This window comes from Colossoma macropomum, unplaced genomic scaffold, assembly GCF_904425465.1.
Source record: "Colossoma macropomum unplaced genomic scaffold, Colossoma_macropomum, whole genome shotgun sequence".
In the NCBI taxonomy this organism is placed as follows: Eukaryota; Metazoa; Chordata; class Actinopteri; order Characiformes; family Serrasalmidae; genus Colossoma; species Colossoma macropomum.
Window position 1 is genome coordinate 24,642,755 of NW_023494799.1, and position 23,721 is coordinate 24,666,475.

At 39.0% G+C, this 23,721-nt stretch overlaps 1 protein-coding gene across 1 annotated transcript in view; it reads left to right on the top strand.

The window, feature by feature from the left end:
• Window positions 1–23,721, top strand: part of lrrk1 (leucine-rich repeat kinase 1) — a 154,784-nt gene that overhangs the window by 130,054 nt on the left and 1,009 nt on the right. The window contains exons 30-33 of the mRNA XM_036586228.1: window positions 54–171; window positions 648–764; window positions 5,207–6,099; window positions 10,564–10,665. Coding sequence (XP_036442121.1) covers window positions 54–171; window positions 648–764; window positions 5,207–6,099; window positions 10,564–10,665 — 1,230 coding nt within the window. The remainder of the gene's footprint in view (window positions 1–53; window positions 172–647; window positions 765–5,206; window positions 6,100–10,563; window positions 10,666–23,721) is intronic.

Here is a 23,721-nt window from a genome sequence, read left to right on the forward strand (position 1 = left end):
TTGCGAAGCAGTCTAAGAATGACAGTGTGTTTGTGTGTGTTTGTGTGTGGTAGGAACTACACGGTGGTAAATGTAGCCAAAGGCCAGGTGGAGGTGAAGCGAATGCCATGCCCAGGAACACAACTCACCTGCCAGCTCAAGATGGACAACACCCTGTGGACTGCCACTGAGGTGGGCATCTGGAAAATGTAGTCCCTGTGATCTTCCCTTCGCCAAATCCCAGTATGCTAGTATACTTCAGGATGTTGCCATGGAAACGCCGCTAAGCAGTGCAGGCTGAGACGTGGTTTGAGTTTCCACACAAATATTAAACCCATTTTTTCATATTCCATGGGATTTAACTGTTATTAGAAAACAACAAAAGGATTTTATGTTCTGTTTAGATAAGGTTCAGGTTTATTTTGTTGTTTAAATTTTGAATTGATTTTTTTTAGCCTCTGTGCCATCATGCAGGCTTCTCAGTAGACGATTGGATTTCAAGGCCACGTGGGTTTCTGTTCTTTAGTTGGCAGTCCTTTTCTTCTCTTTACTCGGCTTGGACATGTGGCCGGCCTGGCGCTCCGCAGAGGAGCCGGCAGAATGAATGGAGATAACTATCTTGATCTTGATACAGTGATAAATGTTGATTTTCTCGTGGCTGTTCTCAGGAGCAGGAGATCTTTATCTACAGCCTGAAAGAGATGTGTCCCCTGAGCCACCCGCAGAAACTGCTCTCTTGTCCGGCTGTGGTCACCTGCCTCACGCTGCTGCCAGCCAGAACAGAGGTCAGTATCAAAGCCTGTTCACTGCTCACTCTCAGACCATTCAGCTTGGTTTCCTGTCACAAAGTTAGAAATGGACGAGGGGGAGGGTTCTGTTGGGATTGACTTCCATATTTATTATGATAGAGCAGCATCCCATACACTTATGCAGAGTTCCCACAGACCCTTAGACAGTGTTAGAATGTCTTAAAATAGATTTTTTTTTAAATATAAAAATCCAAAAAATGTCTATTAGAGGTTTTAAATCTTACTTTAATGCCTAAAGACTGGGTTGAAGAGGGTCATCATGTGTATTAATCTAGTTCAAAATAGTCCATAAGCTGAGGATATTTATATATATATATATAAAGTCAGCACATTCCTGTATCCAGTATCTCTTTAAGTCATGAAAGTGATGATTCAGCAAAAAAATTCATAATATCATTTGCCCCTTACCCCAAATGGAGTTAATCAACTACGGCATGTTTGGTGAAGTTTGCTTCTTTAGTTTTACTGGAGCTACACAGCTAATGCAGCTACAAACTAATAGATAACAGTTAAAAACTAATAGAGAAAATAGACTCTGAGCTCTGTTTTATGGCTCATGTAAACATAGTGCAGCTTTTTCTCTTTCAGAGCAATGCGAGAAACTTGTTCATGCATTTGTTCCAAGCAGAGTTGATCACTGTAATGATCTTCTTACTGGACTTCCTGAGAAATGCAGCAGCACAAACCCTAACAAAAACAACACAGAGAGATCGTATCACTCAGGCAGGATACATTTTAAAGTTCTGCTACTAGTTGTCAAGGCTCTAAGTGACCTTAAAGCTCTGCCCACATCACTAAGTGTCTGTCTGTTTATGTTCCTGTATGTGATCTTAGATCTGCAGATACTGACTTTCTGCAAACACCTTCTGTAAAATACAGAAAACATGGACTCGTTCAGTTATTCTGCTTCCAAACTGTGAAGCTCAGTTCACCTTTTATTAGTCAGTCAGGCTCAGTGCTCACTTTTAAGCAGCATCTAAAAATGCATCTCTTTAACTCAGCGTTTAATTAAAACTCTGGCTTGTGACATTTATCTTTTAATTTGATCTGTCATTTTCTTATATGATTCTAAATCAACACTTCTAATATCTTGTATAGCTGTTAAGCTTTATTACCTGTCTGTAAAGCACTTTGAGCTGCCACCAGCATGAAAAGTGCTACATAAATATACAAATTATTATCATTATATTATTATTATGTCATACAGTGTCAGAAACCACATAACCAAGTCTATTTGAGATTACTGAACGACTCGACACAGTTTGACGCAAGTGTGTGATGATTCATGCGGTTTGCACAATGCTATAATCTTCCATTACTTATTGTCTACATTAGCATCATAGCTCCAGTGGGAAACAAACAAAGCTCCAGCTTCAGACACTGAACATGTTTCGGCTGACTGTCTACGTTTAGGGTAAGGAGGAAGTGTGCAAAGTTGATTTTTGGCCGAACTATCGCTAAAGTGCCTACAAAATCAAATACATTTGATTCTGGCCAGTTATTATTGTAGTACTTTTAATCCAGGTGGCACAGCGTCTGCTTGCGTGAAGGCTCAATATTTATATACATATTAATACTGTTTACATAAACATCACCTGTGCTGCCGTTAGCTTTACGGCAGCCACTAAAACTCCTCACCTTCTGTGAGAATTAGCCACCAGCCAACTTCACCTCATCCCACGCCTCACTCAGACGCTGTGGGAAGGAGAGCCTTTACGATGCCCAACAGAGCAGTTTTCCCACCTTTTTCCCCTCCGCACCCTCCTCCTCTTTGAAGTGCCCTGAGTCCAGGTGTTAGCACTTCAGCTCGTGGAGGCAGATGGCCCTCGCTTCCTACAACAATGACAGCTCTCTTCATCCCTCTCCAAACACACACTTAGACTCCCCCTGCACACTTTGATGTGGCCTCCGCCCGCAGCTTTGATGCAGTCGGGGTCAATGGCAAACACTTTGTGGTTTCAGGGCGGTTTTAGGAAGGAAGAGAATGGATCCTGCTCTTGTAGCATTTAGAGAATGACTCCCACACTCGAGACGATGAGGAAAACACTCGTTTGGTGAGGGCAGTCTGGCTGTCAGAGACCACTTTTTCCGTTCAGGTACCAATATTGAAACCTTGGCCCAGTCCCATTTCTTATTTTTACCCCACTCCTTGTTTTCGAGGGTCTCCTTGCCCCTTGAAACTGAGTTATAAGGGGTAGTGATTAAAATCTTCACCTATGAAATGGGACCCTCAAATAAAAAATAACATTACTTCATTAACAGGCAACTAGTGGTGCTCTGTTGGCGACCCTGCCAGTCTGCAGTGATAGCAGAGGAGGGTAAAGTTCAGCAATCTCACTGCTGGGCTTTAGTTACATTTAGGGCATCACATGCCTTCACAGAGGGGGATGTGACACTTATTTATCATCACCCACTCTTAATTCTTTAGTGATATGAAACTGAAGTCAGCTGCTCACCAGCTTCACATTCAAATTTCCCGTTCCACCTTAAATGGCAGGTCTGACTCCTGAGGCGCTAAAATGTAACTGCTGCACCATTGCGGAATGGGAAATTTAGATAGCTAGCTACTGAGACATTAGCAATACTATTAGCGATTTTTTATACGCTTGTTATGAAGAAAAGGACCATAATACATTGAAACGACATTAAATTAAGATAATACGATGGTCATTGTAATTTTTAACAGAGACAGTTCTCACATTTGTGTGTTTCTTTGGTCGCTTGCGCAGCCATCTTGCCGGTTATTCTTTTTTTCTTATAACACTCTGCTTGGAGTTTGTCTCTGAAAAACGTCCGTTTGGAGGGCCAAGTAGCCCTAACACTTTGCCCTACTCCTCTATCTCAATAAAAATCAGGATACCCTACCCCTAGACAAGAACGCACAAAACAGAGGGCTACCAGTTACCAGTGCAGGTGTAAAATGTATTGATTTGAAGGTGATGATTCATCTGCATACATTTTGAAATACTGCTATAATTAGTTAAAATACTGTGCATTCGTTTGCAGGCTATTTTCAACTTTTGCAGGCTATTTTCTTTTTGAGAAAGTAGAAATCATTAATAAAATGCTTGATGTACTGTTTTTATTGTCTGTATTCGTTCGGCTCCGCTGTAGTAAGGAACAGTATAGGAGATTGTTTTTACCAACAGCGATCACACTGTACAACACCTCGTCACTGTGCTGGGACACTATCTTATACCGAGCTACTGATAGGACAGGCTCACTGAGCACCAACTGGACATTATATATCTCTACTCTTTACTATGCGCTGCCACTTTACTTATACATCTATACATATTACATATTGCACTGCCACTTGTTTACACACTCTTGCATATACAACTGTTAACATATGTTATCGTTTACAGTGCTTAGTCAATCAGTTCATTCACTGGACGTGACATGCACCACTGCATTGTCACCTGCATAATTTTTAGGGGATTTTACTTACTTATTTTGATATTGCACATTATATTTTATGGTTTTGTATATAACCCCATTTCCAAAAAAATGTTTCTGAGCCCATGCAGTGATTTGTGTCTGTTTTTAATGCGGTGCTGCCTGAGAGCCCAAACATCACAGCCAGCAAATACTGTTTTTTGTCCTTGTCCCTTGCATACAGAGAATTCTCCAGATTCTCTGAATCTTTTAATGTTGTTATGTACCGTAGATGATGAAAAGCAAAAGTTCTTTGCTATTTTATGTTGAGAAACGTTATTCTTGAATTGTTGCACTATTTGATCGTATAGTCTTCCACAGAGTGGTGAATCCTTCCTCATCTTTACCTCTGAAAGACTCAGCCTCTCTGGGATGCTCATTTTATACCCAATCATGTTACTGACCTGTTGCCAATTAACCATTGAGCATTACACATTATCTGTTCATTCCAATACATAAGTCATAACAAAGTTATTGCATGAAATGTTTATGAATATGCTGCCGGATGACTGAGGTATTGTTTCACGATACAGAGAGGTGCATGCAGGATGTTCTTGCTTTTCACATCAAACTACTTTGAATTACTTTGTTTACATCTCAAATGAAAAAGTTCAGTAAGCACTCGTATAATTGCCAAAGTATTTGTTGAACTCACAGATTAAGCACAGATACAGTTCAGCACACAGGCCTTCCTCAGAACTCTGAGAAAGGCCTGTGTGCCGAAACGTATCTGTGAGTTTCATTTGTTTTTCATTTGTTTACTTTACTTGGATTCAGCAAGTCCTTTGTGATGAGGAGAGTACCCTGTTCATTTTTTGCTAGATTTGTTTACATCTCAACCATTGCATTATGAAAAAAATTAGAAAAATCAGTGCTCAGAAGCTATTCAGCTCAATCCAGATTTTATTTGTTGGAAAGCAAGTAAATATCACCTTGTGTCTCTCAGTTGTGAGATCCTAAATCCCTTTCTGTCTCCACAGACACTTCCGAAAGTTTTTGCTGGCATGGCAGACGGCCTGGTGGCTGTGTACACTCTGGTAGACGACATGCCGGTGGAAGGAGAGGCCTACGTCTGCTCGCACACGCTGAACAAGTCCCTGTTCGGGTTGGAGGACTCGGACCCCCGGCAGAGGCCGTATCCCATCCGCAGCATTGTGCCCGTGCGGACCGGCTCTGAAGTGTGGTACACTAACGGCCCAGGTGTGCTTGTGATAGACAGCCATTCCTTGCAGCCCATTCGCCGCCTGGATCCTTATCTCCCGCCCTCCTGTGTGATCTCCATGGCGTCCAGCTCTAGTTTCCATGGAGACGAGGCTGTCTGGTGCCTGGATGATCACACCAACACCTTGCTGATGTACCATGCTGCCACCTACCAGCTTTGTGCCAGCTACAACTGCGGTGACGTGCACCCGCTACGGGACGTTTTCCCCATCCAGATTCCATCCAGGGTTGTTATAGGAGGCGGTTTGGGTGCTGATGTTCCTCCAGAGGAAGAGGAACCAGCCCCACCTGATCCCGAAGCTGTAACAGTAACCGTCATCCACAGCAAGGAAGCTGGCACTCAGATCCTCAGGCAGCAGGACTCTCTGGACTATTGCTCTATCAGCTCCTCAGGCTTCAGCTCGGAGCAGCTGGACCAGCTGGCCCTGAGCCACATCGATGCTTCCAGCTTAGGTGCCCTCAGCTCCCTGGCCAGCTCCAGCAGCATGCCCTTCTCCACAGACTGTGAGGATGCAGATCGGGCTCAGGATGAGCAGGTTTCATCTGAGCCTTCGCCTCCAGCGAGCGCAGAGCCAGCTCCCCAGAGCTGCACTCTACCCTACCTCCAGGCCCTTAATGTGGTGCCAGTCAGCGGCACAATATGGGTCCCAAGGTACCGCTAACATCTCTGATACCACCTCACACTAAATGTGAACTGCAAAAAATTATGTCTACATGAAAAGATTTTGAAAGTAGGCAATATATCTGAATTGTTTATGTGAGATTATCGTAAGTGGAGCAAAAACATGAGCAAAAGTATTGCCGTACGCTATTTACAGATGCATAAATAAAAGAAGTAAAGATACAAAATCAAATACTAAAACAACCATAAAAATACAACGTACAATACCAAGATAAGTAAGTAAAATCGCATCAATATTATGGAGGTCACGATGTAGTGGTGCATGTCCTATCTAGTGAATGAACGGAGTGATATGCACTGTAATGTGGATATCTCTCCTTGTCACAAAGGACTTGCAAAGTGCTGACTCCAATTAAATCCAAGTGATGTGTTAAACAATAGCATATGTTAACAGATGTGCAATATACATTCGTGCATAAGCAAGTGGCAGTGCAATATGTATGGACATATAAACAAAGTGGTGGTACAATATGTAATATTATTGACATATAAACAAAGTGGCAGTGCAGTGTGCAATATGTATGGATGTATAAACAGAGTGTCCGTGTGTAGTAATAAGAGTAAAGAAATATAATGTCCAGCTGGTGCTCAGTGAGCCTGTCCTATCAGTGGTTCAGTATATAATAATGTCCCGATATATCATTCAACCTATTTCCAGATGTTCTTTTTTTACTTAAAGGTGAATTTTGACCTTAAACTAGAGTTTAATGTGCTATTTGTCATGTTATACAGCATCCTGTAGTGCAGCATTACATCCCTCCATGTCATCAGTTGACAGAATTCACAACTTTAAGTAACGTTCATGTTCTCGTTCATCAATATTCTTACAATTCAATACCCAGGATGCATTGCATAACATATTATACAACCACTGGGTACTTCCCACATGGCAATAAAGAAATGCTCTGATATAGAGGCCAATAAATGCAGATGTGATATTCATATTTCTAGCAGTAATGTATGCTTTCCGGTTTTCTTCTGCATTTCAAACAGCTCACCCTCGTCAATCCACCCTAAAGCACTTGTTGTATTTCAAAAGATCCTCTCACCCTCAGGGTACATCATCACAAGGAGGTTTTTGTTGTTTTTAAACTGAAAATTCTCACTCTAGAGACTTGGCGACACTGCTGTAGGGTGAGAGTAAGCATGTTTACATCAGATGTAAACATGGTTAAACTTTTATTTTGTCCAGATTGTCCCTTTAAGTAATAATGCCTAGTGGAATCTACTTTTTCAAGGTAATGGTATTATTTCTTAAAAGAAGCTAAATTGTCTGCCACTGCAGGAATTTTTTCCCTTAATATTATCACTTAAAATAATTAAAAACATCTTAAAAGAAATTGAGTAATCAAATAAGAATCTCACAACAGTCTCAGAATAGTCATTTATATTTTGCCTATTTTCATAATGTTTTCCTAAAGCCAGATATAATTTTTTGCAGATTTTTATTACCTGATGCCACAGATTATATCACATTTCTGGTATTTTGTTATAAGGCTTTAACTCAGCTGCATGTAACTGTTGCATCTGCTAGCATGAGTCTTTAACTCTTAGAGAACTAGTTATAATTGTCATTATGTAGTTATTTAATTACATAGTTATTAATAATTATATTTACATTGGATTTAAAGTTTGAATCTACACTTTCAGTTTTTCTGTTTTTTTTTTTTCGTCAGTGATAAAATGTGGTAAAAGTGGACGGGTTTTCTTTTTGGAAAATAATGAAAAAATTAAATATCTCCTCTTCTGCAACCCCATTTCCAAAAATGGTGGGACGCTTTGCAAAATGCAAATGAAAACAAAATGCAATGATGTGCAAATCATTTAAACCCTATATTTCACTGAAAATAGTGTAAAGACAACAAATCAAATTTGAAAAATATATGCCTATTGTGAATTTGATGCCAACAACACATTCCAAAAAAGTTGGGACGGGGGCAACAAAACGCTGGTAAAATTGTGTAATGCTGAAAAAAACACCTGGTGGTTAATTGGCAACAGGTCAGTAACATGACTGGGTAAAAAAAGCATCTCAAAAAGGCTTTCAGAAGTAAAGATGGGGAGGGGTTCACCACTCTGTGAAAGACTGTGTGGGCAAGTAGTGCAACAATTCAAGAATAACGTTTCTTAATATAAAATGGCAAAGAACTTTTGCTTTTCACCATCTACGGTACATAATAACATTGAAAGATTCAGAGAATCTGGAGAAATCTCTGTATGCAAGGGACTTTACCAAAAACCAGTATTTGCTGGCCGTGATCTTTGGGCCCTCAGGTGGAACTGCATTAAAAATGACATGATTCTGTAGTGGAAATCACTGCATGGGCTCAGAAACACTTCTGAAAACCACTGTCTGTGAAAACAGTTCCGCGCTGCATCCACAAATGTTAATTAAAACTCTTAAACGTAAAGAAGAAACCATATATAAACAGGATTCAGAAATGCTGCCACCTTCTCTGGGCCTGAGCTCATTTAAAATGGACTGAGGGGAAGTGGAAAAGTGTCCTGTGGTCCGACAAATGAACATTTGAAATTCTTTTTGGAAATCATGGACACTGTGTCCTCTGGGCTAAAGGCCACTCAGTATTTGTGATGGTATAGGGGGGCATTAGTGCACATGGCATGGGTGACATGCACATCTGTGAAGGCACCAATAATGCTGAACGATATATACGTTTTGGCAACATATGCTGCCATCCAGACAACGTCTTTTTCAGGGAAGACCTTGATTATTTCAGCAAGACAATGTCAAAGCACATTCTGCATGTATTACAGCAGCATTGCTCAGTATTAAAAGGGTCTGGGTGCTAAACTGACCTGCCTGCAGTCCAGATCTGTCACTCACTGAGAACATTTTGCACATTATGAAATGAAAAATATGACAAAGGAGACCCTGAACTGATGAGCAGCTGAAATCCCATATCAAACAAGAACAGAAGAGCATTTCACTTTCAATCTACAGCAGTTGGTCCTCCTCAGTTTCCCAAATGCTTACAGTGTTGTTAAAAGACGTGGTGATGAAACACAATGGTAAACATGTCCCCATTTTTTGGAATGTGTTGTTGGGATCAAATTCAAAATGGGCATATATTTTAAAAGAAAACAATAACATTTCTCAGTTTCAACATTTGATATGTTGTCTTTGTAGTATTTTCCTTTAAAAATGTGGTTTGCATGATTTGCAGATTATTGCATTCTATTTTTATTTACATTCTGCACAGTGTCTCAACTTTTTTAGAAATGGGGTTACAGTCACAAACTGAATTTTGTATTAGTAATAAGTTAAGAAACACTTCTTTATGAATTTCATACATTATAAAAAACAATTCCCTGTTTTAGCTTAGGAAGGAGTTATTTTATTTATTAATTATTTAGTTAATTAAATATCTCCTCTTCTACTTACAACTCATTTTTGTATTAGTTATAAGTTAATAAACACGTTTGGCTGAATTTCTATACACTGTAAAAAATTATTCCCTGTTTTAGCTTAAATAGGAGATTTTATTTATTAACTATTTAATTAATTAATTTACTAAATATCTCCTCTTTTACTTTTTGGTTATAAATTAAGAAACACTTGTGCCTGGATTTTTATATATTATTAAAAATGATTCTCTGGTTGAAACCTGGTTGCTTAAAGTCCTAATTAGAAGTTAACAGAATATTCATCTTTCTTACATTCTATTAACTTACTCTTTGAAGTTCAGTTCAATTTTAGGGCACCAGTTAGTAACTTTTTTGAGTTAAAACACAAACATTTTTACAGTCTACTTTTAAAGAGCTAAGAGTGAGTAATAATGAATATAAATCTACATGAACATGTAAAAACATGCTTTTGTTATTGTTGGTGATAATTGCAGCTTCTCGAGGTTAACCTTCTTCTGTAATCCTCAGGGTTTTAAAGTAATCAGGTTAAACAGGTGTCTCTTCAGCCTCGGCTGCCTGAAATAGAATAGAGAATTTTTTTTATTTTAAATATGCTCTGGAAATGGGTTATTCCCAGTATTCTCAGACTCCCCTGGTTATGTGGGTGAGGAAATTTCCTTTGTATTGTTAGCAACATTTGTGAATCCCTGGACAATGAACTCCATTCATCTAAATAGTTATTTCCATGGATTACCAGAAAGTATTGTTTTGGGGCTGAAATCTGCTGCTGAGAGCTTTTCACTGGTTGCGTAAAACACTTCAGTGGGAACGGTTAAGGAAATGTTGCTTCATTAAAAAGAAAGCAGATAAAAAGATAACACTTCTAATGTTCTCCTTTATGAAATTGTTGTCTGTAGTCAGTATATTCTAGAATACAACTAGCATATGTTGTAATATTCTCAATAGTCTCAGTCTCTAAAGACAGCTTTATAGCTCTATATGTGATTATGCTGTGATCAGAAAGTAATTACTGATGTTTTAGTGACATAACTGTATTGTTTATTGCAGGCGTGGAGGGGATATAATGGTGATTGAGGTACAGGAGCAGTCAGGGCTGCTAAGAGGTCGAGTGATCGCTGTGCTGACCGTTCCAGGAGTTCAACAGTATGGGTGAGTGTTCAACCCATCCCACACACTAACACTTAATCTCATAATCTTCCCCAAATGTTTATCCCTCTGCCTCCCTCAATGTTACAGCTATACAATACATCGCTTGTTGTTATATCTTCAAGGCTTGCACTGTGCAAATAACCCCTTAAACACACACTGTTTTGTGTGCTGTGAGCATCCTGGCCGGTTCTCACGTCTGTGACTGTGATTGATACAAATAAGGTATCATCCAGCAAACGGAATAAAGCAGGCCAGTCTTTTATGTCTCATTAAAGGGTTAGCAATATATGTTTAATACAGACAGGTGGCATATCAGGAAACCTGAATATTCTTCTAGTATATAAACATTGGGCTTCATTTATCAATGTCTTCTTAAGTTTTTTCTTAAATGTTTCTTTGAGAAAGGTCCTAAGAAAAAGTCTGCGTCAGATTCATGACATGTTCTTAAACCTCAGAACTGTTCACACCTTTGTGCTCTTGAGTGTGTGTAGATTCCATTCTTACTTAAGAACAAATCCCAAATAAGAAAACATTGGTGAATGTCGTAAAATTTCGTAAAAAACTGCGTAAGTGGGTTTTAAGAAGAAATTTCATCTTAAGAACGGTGGGTGAATGAGGCTTATAGAGTTACTGTACAGTTCACATACATAAACTAAGCCACAAAACCAGCCCATTTTCAATGAGTGCATTTACATGCACTTAGTAATCCAATAACTGCAGAAAATCTGATTTTGTCAGTAATCCAATCAACATGTTCACATGCACAAGTAATCAGATCATGGGAAAACTGCTCGGCTCTACGAGTCAAGCAGTAGTTGGATTTCTGCTTTGCAACCAGCCAATAAACTCACAGAAGAAGATGTGACGTAAATGTAATGTAAAACGCTTTTTTTAAAAAATCACCCGTTGCCTGAAAATATGAACATACAGAATATTTAAATCCTTCATTTCGTCATGCATGTAGTTGGTTTCAGCGTCACTCCAAAAGTATTTTGCGGCCATCTCGTGGCAACGCTGCTCGCTTATTTCTGGTACCGCCATCTGTTTTCACACATGCACAGACTGAGAAATCCCAAAGAAATCAGAGTAAGAGTTTACATGCACTGAGAAATCTGATTACTGAGCAAAAACCCAGCCTCTTTATTTCTTAATCAGATTTCTTGACCTTACTCTGATCTAAGAAATCAGAGTATGCTGTTTACATGACCATTTGACTAATCAGATAACTGCAGAAATCTGATTATGATTCGATTACTGAGTGCATGTAAACACACTCAGTGTGCTGTTTTTGTGGTCATGAAAGTCATCTCATTTACATACATCCACCTGTTCAGCCAACAGCTTTGCATCTCTGCCCATTCACGCTGATGTTATAAGGATTCTTCCAGCCCAAACTGCTTTTTGATTGAAGCAAAATACAGTCAGCCAATCAGAGCAGAGCTCATTTACACGGACGGCATCTGCACTTGTTTCTGCACTTATTTATTTAGGTTTTTTCTTAAATTTTGTTCACATTTTCCTTACATTTTTCCACCTGTCTGTTTATTCAGCAATATAATCGCAATATGGTATTTTGTCCATATTGTGCAGCTCTGCTTGATGTTCCTATTTAATCAGTATGACTTTGTCAAAATATTACCAGTATCATGTATTATGTACATTTACATTTTAATTTTATTACTGCCCCTCTGAGAAAAAACCCACCAAACTCATGTAACTGTGAATTTGCCTTGGGTTTTCTTCTTGTTTCACAACTGAGCTTTTATCTGAGTTACAGCTTTGGATGTTTGTAGTTTATTATATAGATCAACAGTGAATTTACCTCTAACTTTTTTTTTATTTTTAAGCCACAAAAACATCCAGGAGGCTGTGCATGAATAGAGGGCAGTTACGCAAATACAGAGCATAGTATCATTTCATAAAATGCCAAGGAAACTGTCCAAAGACTGTAAACACTGCCAGACGTGAGGCTTTTAACCAGCTCTATCAGGGCCATGCCTCGCTGTGTGGAATAGCCTTCCCTCATCAGGGTTTAATATGCCAGATCTGTGAAACCTCTCTATATACCCCTAAGCCCCTAGACGAGAGAGAGAGAGAGAGAGAGAGAGAGAGAGAGAGAGAGAGAGAGAGAGAGAATGTAGATATTAATTTGCCGATTCAGCTTCAATAAAGCACACAGAGATCATTCATCATGTGCTTAAAGGCTCACAGCACTCTTGTAATTATATCTATAAAGCTCCAGCAGCTGGTGAGAGAGAAAGAGAGAGGGAGAAGAAGAAAGAAAGGAATAGATAGAGAGTGGAGAGGGAGAAAGAGGACAGAAAAAAGAGTGAGAGAGAGGTAGGAGAGAGGTAGAAGAGTGAGAGAGGGAAGGAGAGTGGTAGAGAGAAGGTTGAGGGAGAGTAAGAGAAAGGAAAGAGAGTAAGGAGAGAAGAAAGAATAAGAGAGAGGAGGAGAGGGAAAAGAGCAAGAGAATGGGGAGAGAGAAAAGGAGAAAGGGAGGAAAGAAAAAATGAGAGCGAAGGAGAATGAGAGAGGAAGAACAGAAAAAGAGCAAGAGAGGAGAGAGAAAAAGATTGAGAGGGAGGAGAGAGAAAAAGGAAAATGGGAGAGGAGGGAGAAGGAGAGAAAAAGAATGAGAGGGAGGAGAGAGAAAAAGAGTGAGAGAGACAGAAGAGAGAAAAATAGAATGAGAGAGAGAAGGGAATACGAGGTAAGAGAGAGAAATAGAACGAGGGAGAGAAAGAGAATAAGAGAGAGGGATTAGAGAGATAAAACGAGAGAGAAGGAGAGAAAAAAAGAGAATAAGAGGTAAGAGAGAGAGAAATAGAATGAGGGAGAGAGAAAAAGAATGAGAGAGAGGGAGTAGAGAGATAAAACGAGAGAAAAGGAGAGAAAAAGAATAAGAGAGGAGAGAGAGAGAGAGAGAGAGAGAGACCACACATTATGGTCATCTTCATAAACCTTGTTCACATACGTCCACATGCACATGTGGGTCAGACAGACGAACGTCTACAGCATCTGTGAAAGATGAGGAGTTTTTATGTGCTGCAGTAAGTGGGACTAAATGAGCCCACACCCTCAGTGAAAGTGCTGAGCCGACTCTTATGGAGTCTTATAGAGCCGAGTCTCAACACATACAGGCCTTAGTAACACTTTCACTGGTCCTTTAAGACTTTAACAGCCTCTTATAAGCTTTGGCATCTTTACACAGCTTACACATTTTTACAAATGCAGATTCTTTCCTAAGCCCATCATGTAGTGCTCTTTAGCTTTGATTCTTTCCGCACAGCAGCTGGCTCAGCTCACACCCAGCGCTGCGAACTCAGAAGTAACAATTATTCCCGACAATAACAAAAAGCCTGATGTCATTTCAAATGAGTTATCGCTCCACTATTTGTAGCTCAATGAAACAAGCGGAGAAATTCTCTGAAAAGCGTGGAGGCCAGATTTTCAATTGGTACCACATTGGTGTTGATAAGTAGAAGAGGATATATTTTATTATGATTTGAATTTGCTGCAAAGTTATGCATACAGTTATGTTTTATTACAGTCATTCAGTCATAAAACATATAATTCACCTTTTGGCCAAGTGTTTGAAACAGATTCAGCAAAAGCTGGAAGTGTAGACTTGAACCAGGATGTAAATTGAATGTAAATGTAATTCATTACACGAAGTTGCTTTTGGAACAAAATCTCAGATCTCCAAAAAGTTAATTTAACAGGAAAAGGAAAAAACCTTCGTAACTTTTAATGTAAGTTTATGAAATGAGATTTCTTTCTAAGTAATTTTAGTCCATTCATCATGAAATTTTGACATAATGTAAAGGACAGCTGGCGTTTCAAATAATAAAAAAATGAAAAATGGAAATAATTGGAGATACAGTGTTTAGTTCCAATAGCGACAATAAATTAGTGTGTAATTCAGTGGTGGAGCCAGCTGAGGGCGGGGGCTGGGTTAGTGAGTGCTGGGGGGTGGGATGGGGGTGTAGGGTGTTGGACTTCGGGGATTTTTTCGGTTGCTCTTCAGGGGGCCCGCTGACATAACCAAAAATAAATACAGTGGTGCTTGAAAGTTTGTGAACCCTTTAGAATTTTCTATATTTCTGCATAAATTTGACCTAAAACCTCGTCAGATTTTCACACGTCCTAATAGTAGATAAAGAGAACCAAATAAAAAAAATGAGACAAAAATATTAGATTGGCCATTTATTTATTGAGGAAAATCTCATAAAGTTTTAGGTCAAATTTATGCAAAAGTATAGAAAATTCTAAAGGGTTCACAAACTTTCAAGCACCACTGTAAGTACATAATAGTATATAATATTTTATTCTAAACCATCTAATATATTCTGACACAATATTCTAAAACATCTAACAGGATTCTGGTTGGAGGTAATGTAGCTACAGTGATGTAAATGACAGAACAGAACAGGTTACAGTGTTTTCAGAGCAGTATCGAGGCCTCAAGTTGAGCACAAATCAGAGCTGCTCCAAGAAGAAAAAAACAACAAGCGTAGTTCACTTTTACGTTTTTTTCACGTTTTTTTTGTTCAGGTCAGCCAGTAAGGCTACAGACTGCAATGACCAAAAGTAAAGTGACCATCAAAATAAGAGGGTGAGAGAGAGGAAAGAACATGAGAGGGAGGATGAGGACAGCTCAGGTGAACACACACTAAAAACAAAATGAGAGGCAGCAGAATGGTAGGCATAGCAACCAAAGCTTCAGCTGGGGGGTGATGCGAGGGGATGCCATCACCCTGGTCCAAAAAAAAGACATCCCCATTGCAAAATTGCAATCACCACTTTCCATCACTTAAAGGGGAACTCCACCAATTTTCCAAAATTTCTGTACAGTTAAATGGTTAACGTGTCAACAAAGTCATTCACAGTGGTTTGATGTGAAATGCTCCATTCTAGAGAAACCTACCAAGTTATTATGTGAAATCATTATGAATACTCACACTGATGTCTGAGAGATTGTTTCATGGTAGTTTTGTGATAACATTTTGGTCTAAAACGTATTTTAATCCATTTATTTTATCCCATTCATGGTGAAGGAGTATATGAAGGGTGTTCTAAGGTAAATAAATCCCCAAAGAACATATGTTTTTTAAGATTGACCACTATTTTACCATCATCAACATGACATATAAAAACTCAAGAGATGTGTAGGTTTGCTGGTGGTTTTGGGTAGTAAATAAAATGGCTATATCTGTGTTGTAGACATCGTGACCCCTGGTTCCTATCACCACCACTGTAAAGAGACTAGAGTCTGTACGTTTCTCTGAAAATGAATTATTTCACATCAAACTGCTCTGAATGACTTTGTTAATATTTCAGCCACTGAAAATTGATGGAATTCCTCTTTACGATGCCTGTTAATTAGGCACTAATAAATAAGGCCTGTCTAGCTTTGCATATACAAGACAGTATAACTGAAAATAGCTTCGCTAGCTTGTTTGGAGGTTAGGCAAATTTTTTTATGTAGTTTTGAATTTGAATTTGTGTATGTAGATGTTTGCATTGCATCAGCAGAGCCCACTATCGAGGCCCTCCACCTCGTGCAAGTGGCTTCACCATTGATGTAATTAATTATATCATTACATCAGTTACATAAAGTAGCTGCATAATTGCATCTAAATATGTCAGAATGACAGTAATAATTCTAGACTTCTATTGAAGGTGCCTACACAGGAGCAAAAGTCTTTCGCTTTTTAAATGCAAGGCAGTTATCTAGCAAATCTACAGTTGTTTGCAAAAGTTTGGGCACCCCTGGTCAAAGTGCACCCCAAATCACACAGAAATGTATGTTTTTTTTTTCCAGTATGTTAAATATAGGGAATAAATAATAATTGTGCATTCACATTTGCAGAAATATGTCATACTTTTTTCCATTTAGAAGTGGTGTTAACTTCATTTCACTTCAACAAAATGTGTAATTTGACCATAGGTGGTCAGATTCTATGAGGTGGGATTCACCTGCCTTCTTCCCCTCAGCGACTTGGACAGACTCTCCTCCACCCAGCCTTGAAACTAGCTTAGAACTCACTAGATGGAAGTAGATGGAACTCACTGCTGAGCTCATGACAGCTGGGACCTAATGGAGTCTGCTCAGGTGCAAACTGTAGACAAGCTTTCTACCATGGATCTCCCACCGTTTTTGGTTTTCCACTGAGTTTTCCAGCTGAGCTTACCTCCAATTGTCAAATTCACAGAGTGTCATATGGAGTCTGACTTGGAGTATGGAGTAGATGCAGTAAGTGCAGAGCAGTCTTTTTTCACTGAGACTTTCAAGGCCTGTTCCTTTTTGGAGCAACTTTCTTTACACTGCTCTAACTTTTTTCTTCAAATTAATGCACTTGTTCCCCATTTTAGGTGAAGTGTATCCTTTGCTGCTTATTTTGGCACAGCAATTGCTTTCTTTAAATGCCACTGTGTTTAAATCTTGGCTTTAAATGAAGTGTACTGTGTTCTCAGGCTGGTCACCATGCTAGCACCTGACTAGTGTATTGTTTAGGCTGCTCCTGTAGCTTTTACTAAGCTTTACCACACTGAGGACTTTTTCTTTGCCACTCCTGGGATGAAATTTGCGGTTTAGGATCTGAGTTTTTTTCATTTTTAGAAGCCTGGCTTCATTCCTTTCCCCATTAGTTTACTTTGAATAGGCACTAGCCAGCTAATCTGTGCTAAGCCATAGCTTGTCAGCTGCATTAACAAAGAACAAAGGCAGGTTTTTCATCATCCTTTCTTTACACTTTTTACATACTTCTGTGCTGTTTATTTAGATACAGCTGCCAAGTCTGTCCCCCAGCATTGAAGGTGTAGGTTAAAGTCATACAGAGTAGTGTTTGATATGATATGCGAAGTCATGGGCCACACAACTTTTAAGGCAGCAAATAGAGCTCATTTGTCTCTTGGATGTGAGATAAGTAGCCTGTATTAGATTGTCAATATCACCGCTGCTGTGGCAGAAAACCTTCTGAAGTAACAGAAGCCAGTTGCACACAGTTTACTTCTCACAAATTGGCATGCATTGATTGTCCGTGACTGCCCTTGCTATGCTGATGGGCTGTTTTCTGACATTCAGGGTGCACCTTATATTTGGTCTGAATGAGAATGACAGCTGGATAACCTTACATATGAAAGGTGCTGATTCAAGAAACTCCTGCCCACTCCTGCGTTAAAGGAACAACTCACTATGTTTTATTAATGAGTTTTCCAGGCCCTCTTTGAAGAGGCGATGCTGCAAGGTCGTCCAGAGTTAATACTGAATTTCATGGCTAATTTCTTTGATCACGTATGTCGACAGTGTTATCGTTAATAGGACAAATTGGCAGGAGCAATGGCAGCGTTTTATGCCACAACACAGTACAGCATATAGCATAATATCCCATGAGTGTTCTAGATGTGAGTGAAAAGTATTTTGTTAGTAGTTTGCTAATAGGGGCTGCTGAGATATGAGGTGTGAGATGTGTAGAAAAGTTTCCGCCTCAGGAACTCGCAGTGAACTGCACGCTAAAATCACCCCAACTCTCAGAATATCACCTCTCACAGAGAATTTAAACTGGATCTGGCTGTCCGTGCCTCCATGAACTGGCTTTATTAGTCTGAAACGATTGTTTATCAAGCTAAATGCTAGTAGCAAGCAGTTGCATCTCTATAGAGCAAGATATAGTCGCTGAACCAGAAAACATTCTTGCTATACCGTTTGATTTTTGTTTGAAACCATAGGTGGTAGGTTTGCTAACTGCTACTCCAGTTTATCTGTAGCAGTTTGTTTTTGTTATGGGCATGTCACACTTAAACGTTCTGTGATTGGTCGAATTGCAGGTCAGTTTCCTATCAGAGACTGTGGTTCTCTAAACCTGCCCAGTCTGCCATAAAGGTCTGTATTTCAGTGTATTTTTATGTAAACTATATGGACAAAAGTATTGGGACACCTACACATTACACCTACAGGAGCTTTTATGACATCCCATTCTAAATACATAGGCATTAATATGGTCTTGATCCCCCTTTGCAGCGATAACAGCTTCCACTCTTCCACTCTCCACTCCTCCAGCCTGTTTACTGCCACATTTACTATTGTGGCATTTCAGGCACTATCTTTAACCAATTATCTGCTGCCCACAGTGTTAGTTAGTGGATTTACTATTTGACGAGTCTATGCAACCCCTAGCTTGTCATGCTAATGAAGAACCTCTTTGGTAATCTATAGGGCTATCACTCCAAACCCCCTCGAAGGTGCTAGACAAAGGAAATTTGTGTTCCATATCTACCTATATGGGTGAATTCTTTTACATCCATGGCCTAACCTTATGAATAAACCAAGCTACAGGCTCATTGGCAGTAGCTGCTTGGTGAGTAAGCAGACAATAAGCATAGATGCTACAAAATGATTTATGGAGGGCACAGTTTACACTTTTCCACCAGATTAAATGTTGAAAGAACACTTGGCAGCTGTCACACTGCGTCAGTTTAGTGAAGCACTGCCAAAGAAGCATCCTTTAAATTTGTCACTACTGAGGAATAATAAGAGTGAGTCCCTGATGAATTAGTTCCTGGTTCTCAGCAGGATCTGTTTGTAGTAACAATGGGTCTCATTCAACATTCAGCTGTCTCTAACAGTCCTGCAAATATTGGCCTGGACCACTTGGACCACAAGCTTGACCAAGACCTTAATCTGACTATGACAGTCAAACCATGCTGTTTACATGATCGTATCTTATGCAGCGTTTACATTTTGGCAGTAGGTGGACGACATAGATATTTCATTGTTTTTGAAAGAGGAGTGACGGAAAGTTCTGCTAATGCCATTGGCAACTTTCTATTTACCTCGGCGATAAGTGGTCCGATAACCTTCTGTCACAAAATGAAGTTTTACAGTCGAAACAACAGTGAAATGAAATGATGTTGATGTTTTTCAGAAGACTTTTTGGATAACATAGTGGCCAATGCTAGCAATGTTATCACCATGGCAACGTTTACATGACCTGATGCTGCCGTTGGCTGTGTACCATTGCCAATTCTGCTGTGATTTGTGGAACGACAGTTTTTCAGTGCCAACATGTAAACACAGCATTGGACTAGAGTTCTTAGACTAATATCAAAAACATAGTTATTGTCAAATAAGTGAACCAATCACTCAGTCAGTGAACATGGAATACATTTGATTGAAATACAAGCGGAAAGCACTTTATCAAGCTTAGAAGCTCATTTACAGTTTCGCTTTTGGACCATTTACAGTCTTTGTCACTTAGTATGTGGTTGTCTGTGGCGTTCGCCCAGCTGTCATGTGCACGACACTGCAAACAAAGCTTCCGAACGACATCTGCGGTTGTTTGGTTACCACAAACAGTGTACCGAGGCCTTAAGAGGATATACTATTGTCTTTACCACTGGGCCATGAAGACTTATGTGAGATTTTGATGTTACTGAATCTTCTGCTGTGCAGGATGTCACTGTGGAAGTAGCCTGTCTGTTGAGACTTTTAGATATCTATCTTTTCAGTGTTTCGGGTTCCCCTAGTATTTTTCCGCATCACACGGCTCATTGAATAGCCCATATCAACCAACTGCTGCTGGCAGAAGATTTGATTGATGAGGTTCAGCAAAGGTCTTGGAGCACATCATCACCAGAAATGTCCTTCAGAGATCCGAGTTTGCGTACACACGTGCCCATTTCATATAGAGGGTAACCGACGTGCCAAAATAGAGCCGAATCAAATATCACAAAGCAAGGGCGTGTGTTGTATTACAGTCGATTTCTTTCAATATTGTTTCACAGAACAAGTTCACCACAAGGAGACGAATCTATAACTCGATAAATTTTTACTTCGTTAGGGTACCCTCTTAAAACAATGGTTCTTTAGTAAAGGCAAAGGTTCTATTTAGAACCATTTCCATGTAGAACCATTTCATGCTTAAACAGTTCTTTAAATTGATGGAGAATGTGTTGTATATTGTTCTGTATAGAACCCTTTTCAAAAAGGTTGTAGATGGAACATAATACAATGCATTCTCCATGAATCTGAAGAACCACTTCACCAGGCAAAGAACCATTTAAGTATGACATGATTCAATATATAGAACTTGTGGTTCCAAATAGAAACATTCCCATCACTAAATAAAGAGTGTATTTATAAATAAATTATTAATTTTTTAAAACTCTGTGTGTCATAGTTGTACTATACTGTACTGTACTTCTGATAATATTAGTAATCACAGTCTAGCGATTATGCTGATAATTCATTGAGTAATCGGAGGTCCAAACATAACCATACGCTACATCTGTTGCAAATAGGTCTGTTTGCCTCCTACAGCAGTGCTGCAGTATCTAGAAGTGCGATTTTCCCAAATGTTAAGAAGAGCTATTTTGTCCTTTCAACAAAAATTAAACCACCTTGGGAGCCGCAACATTTAATGTTGATTTCATTGAAGTAACTTTTACCATCTTGGCTGAAAATATGCAATAAAAAAATATAAATAAAAACACAGACTTACTTTGCTCTGCTTTAAGCTGTGGCTCAGCTGCTTTTCTTGCATCTCCTGCAGGAAAATTTTCCACAAAAGTAGAAGTTTCTTGTAAAATGAGGCTGAATTCAGCTTGTCATTCACCAGCTTCTTGTTCAGATTTTCCCATTCCACCTTAAATGGTGAGAATGCAACTGCTACACCATTTAAGGTGGAACGGGAAAATTTTAACAAGATGCTGGTTAATGAGAAGCTGACTTCAACTTTTCAGTGTTTGACAGTTTCTCGTTGCAGATTAAATGTATCAGGAAACCAGCTGGAGTGATTATAAACACGAATAAGTCCATTCATCTCCAAATTATCAGTATTCATCTTAAATCTTTCTCTTTGCCTTTTTGTTAGCTGCTAGCCAGGCGAGACTGTTGTCTGCGTTGCTATGGTGACCAGCACTCTGCTCGCCAACCTTCAGGGTTAAAAGCCGTTGAATTAGCAGTTATAAGCTACATTAACTCCAGCATTTAAGACCATTTATTGTTAAAACTGTGTTGAACGATCAGCAGAGCTTCATTTGGCTGCAAAGGAGGATTATTTTATTTTTACCTAAAAATCTAATTCTGCTGTGGAGGACAATAAAACAGGGCAGTGAAAGGGCCGCATGTTGCTGACCCCTGGTCTAGGAAAAGCCCTTTCTGATGTGTCTTGAAGGTGGGAGGAACTTTTGAAAAAGTACAGTGATTCCGGGGAGGGCGTTTGGTGCAGGGTAAACAAGAAAAAGCTGCTGTCCGTTTTGTGCTGAATAAAGATAGAATCACTGTTTTCTTTGACAGTTTTGATCAATGACTGAGGTGAGAGTTACTTTAGCTTGGTTGTAGTTATCCACCTTTAGATCAGGATATCAGTCAAGATTGGTTGACACCAAAGATGATTCTTCAAGGGTTCTTTACATGGTGAAAGTGTTCTTCAGATTGATGGAGAATGTGTCATATGGGTCTGTATGTAGAACCTTTTTAAAAAATGGTTCAATATAGCACCAAAAAGGGTTATTGAAACAAGCGTAATATCGTAACAATAGCAGAACCCTTTTTGGTGCTTTATAGAACCATTTTCAAAAAAGTTCTAAATAGAACCACATACAACACATTGTTCATCATTCTGAAGAACAATTTCACCATGTAGAGTGTTGTAGATGGTTCTATATAGCACCAAAAAGGGTTCTGCTATTGTTACAATGTCAAGTCTGTAACAATAGAAGAGCCCTTTTTGGTGTTATATAGAACCATTTTCAAAAAGGTTCTGTGTAGAACCATATACAACACATTTTCCATCAGTCTGAAGAATGATTTCACCAGGCAAAGAACCCTTTAATCATGCAGAGGGTTCTTTGAGTGTTTATGGTTCTATATAGAACATTTTCTTTACTAAAGAACCTTTGAAGGACCTGTAGTACTGTAGTAAGACAACACTGGAGAACGAAAATATGAAAACTATATAAAATTGTGAAGTCTGTGAAACCATTGAAGTTTGTCTGTTTGTTTATTTTTAGGATCACTTAGCTGCTATTGTGATAGCCGCTATTCTTCCTGAGTAAAAAAAATAATAAAAACAAAAAGAAACAGAGAGAAAACAAAACGCATAAAAAAACCAAACAGTTTAAAACTGATAAAATAACAGTAGAAAGATGACTGAAAATGTAAAAATTACACTGAAAGAAAAGGTCATTTGATATCTCTCACAAAGACCTTAGCCAACTCTGTTCTGTTAAGTATCTGCATCCCTGCCCACTGTGAAACTCCACCATAGTGTTGTTCCAAGTGTCAGTGACGTTTCTACCTAACATCTTTAAATTTGTTATATAGTGTCTATTTATCAGTTTTTAAACATTATTTTACCCTCAATTTTAAGCAGTGAGACCAACAGGGAATTCCACTCCTTTATAGCTTTAGAAATTACTGTTTGACACATGTAATTAGTTTTTGCTCCAGGTGGATTAATGCTGCACTACAGAACACTTTATAACACGACAAATTTCTTTAAACTCTCATTTTAGGCTGAAATTCCTCTTTAACTATACAGTAACCAACCTTGCATAGCCTTTCAAAGATTCCAAAATACTTTGTTTGAAAAGAGTGAAACAAATAAGCTTTTAATAAGACATCATCTAATGCATTTAATAGGCTCAGCTTCTTACAGTACAAGTGGTAGAATCAGGAGAAATATGCATTAGCATCATGCAAATTGCCAACTAGTCAGTGCCACTTTATGAAGAAGGTAAATTTAGTTTTTTTTGTATATCTGAGTTTATTTGAGTAATCCTGATATCCCTAATTTCATCTTAAAGCTTAGCTGGGTAAATGGATTATATTGTGAGTGTTATCTAGTGCTTTGTAACTGCTTTCTTTGGTCAAGTGACCATTTGGTCCATCCTGAGAAGCCTCAGTTTAGCCCGCCTCGCTGTCGAAGCCGAATATAAACAGTCATTAATCAAATGAGCAGCACTTTTCAGCAGGCTGCCCTCACCGTGCTTTGTAATAGGGGCACCCAAGCTAGAAATCTCCTCTCCCGCAAAGTTCAGCAGAAGCCC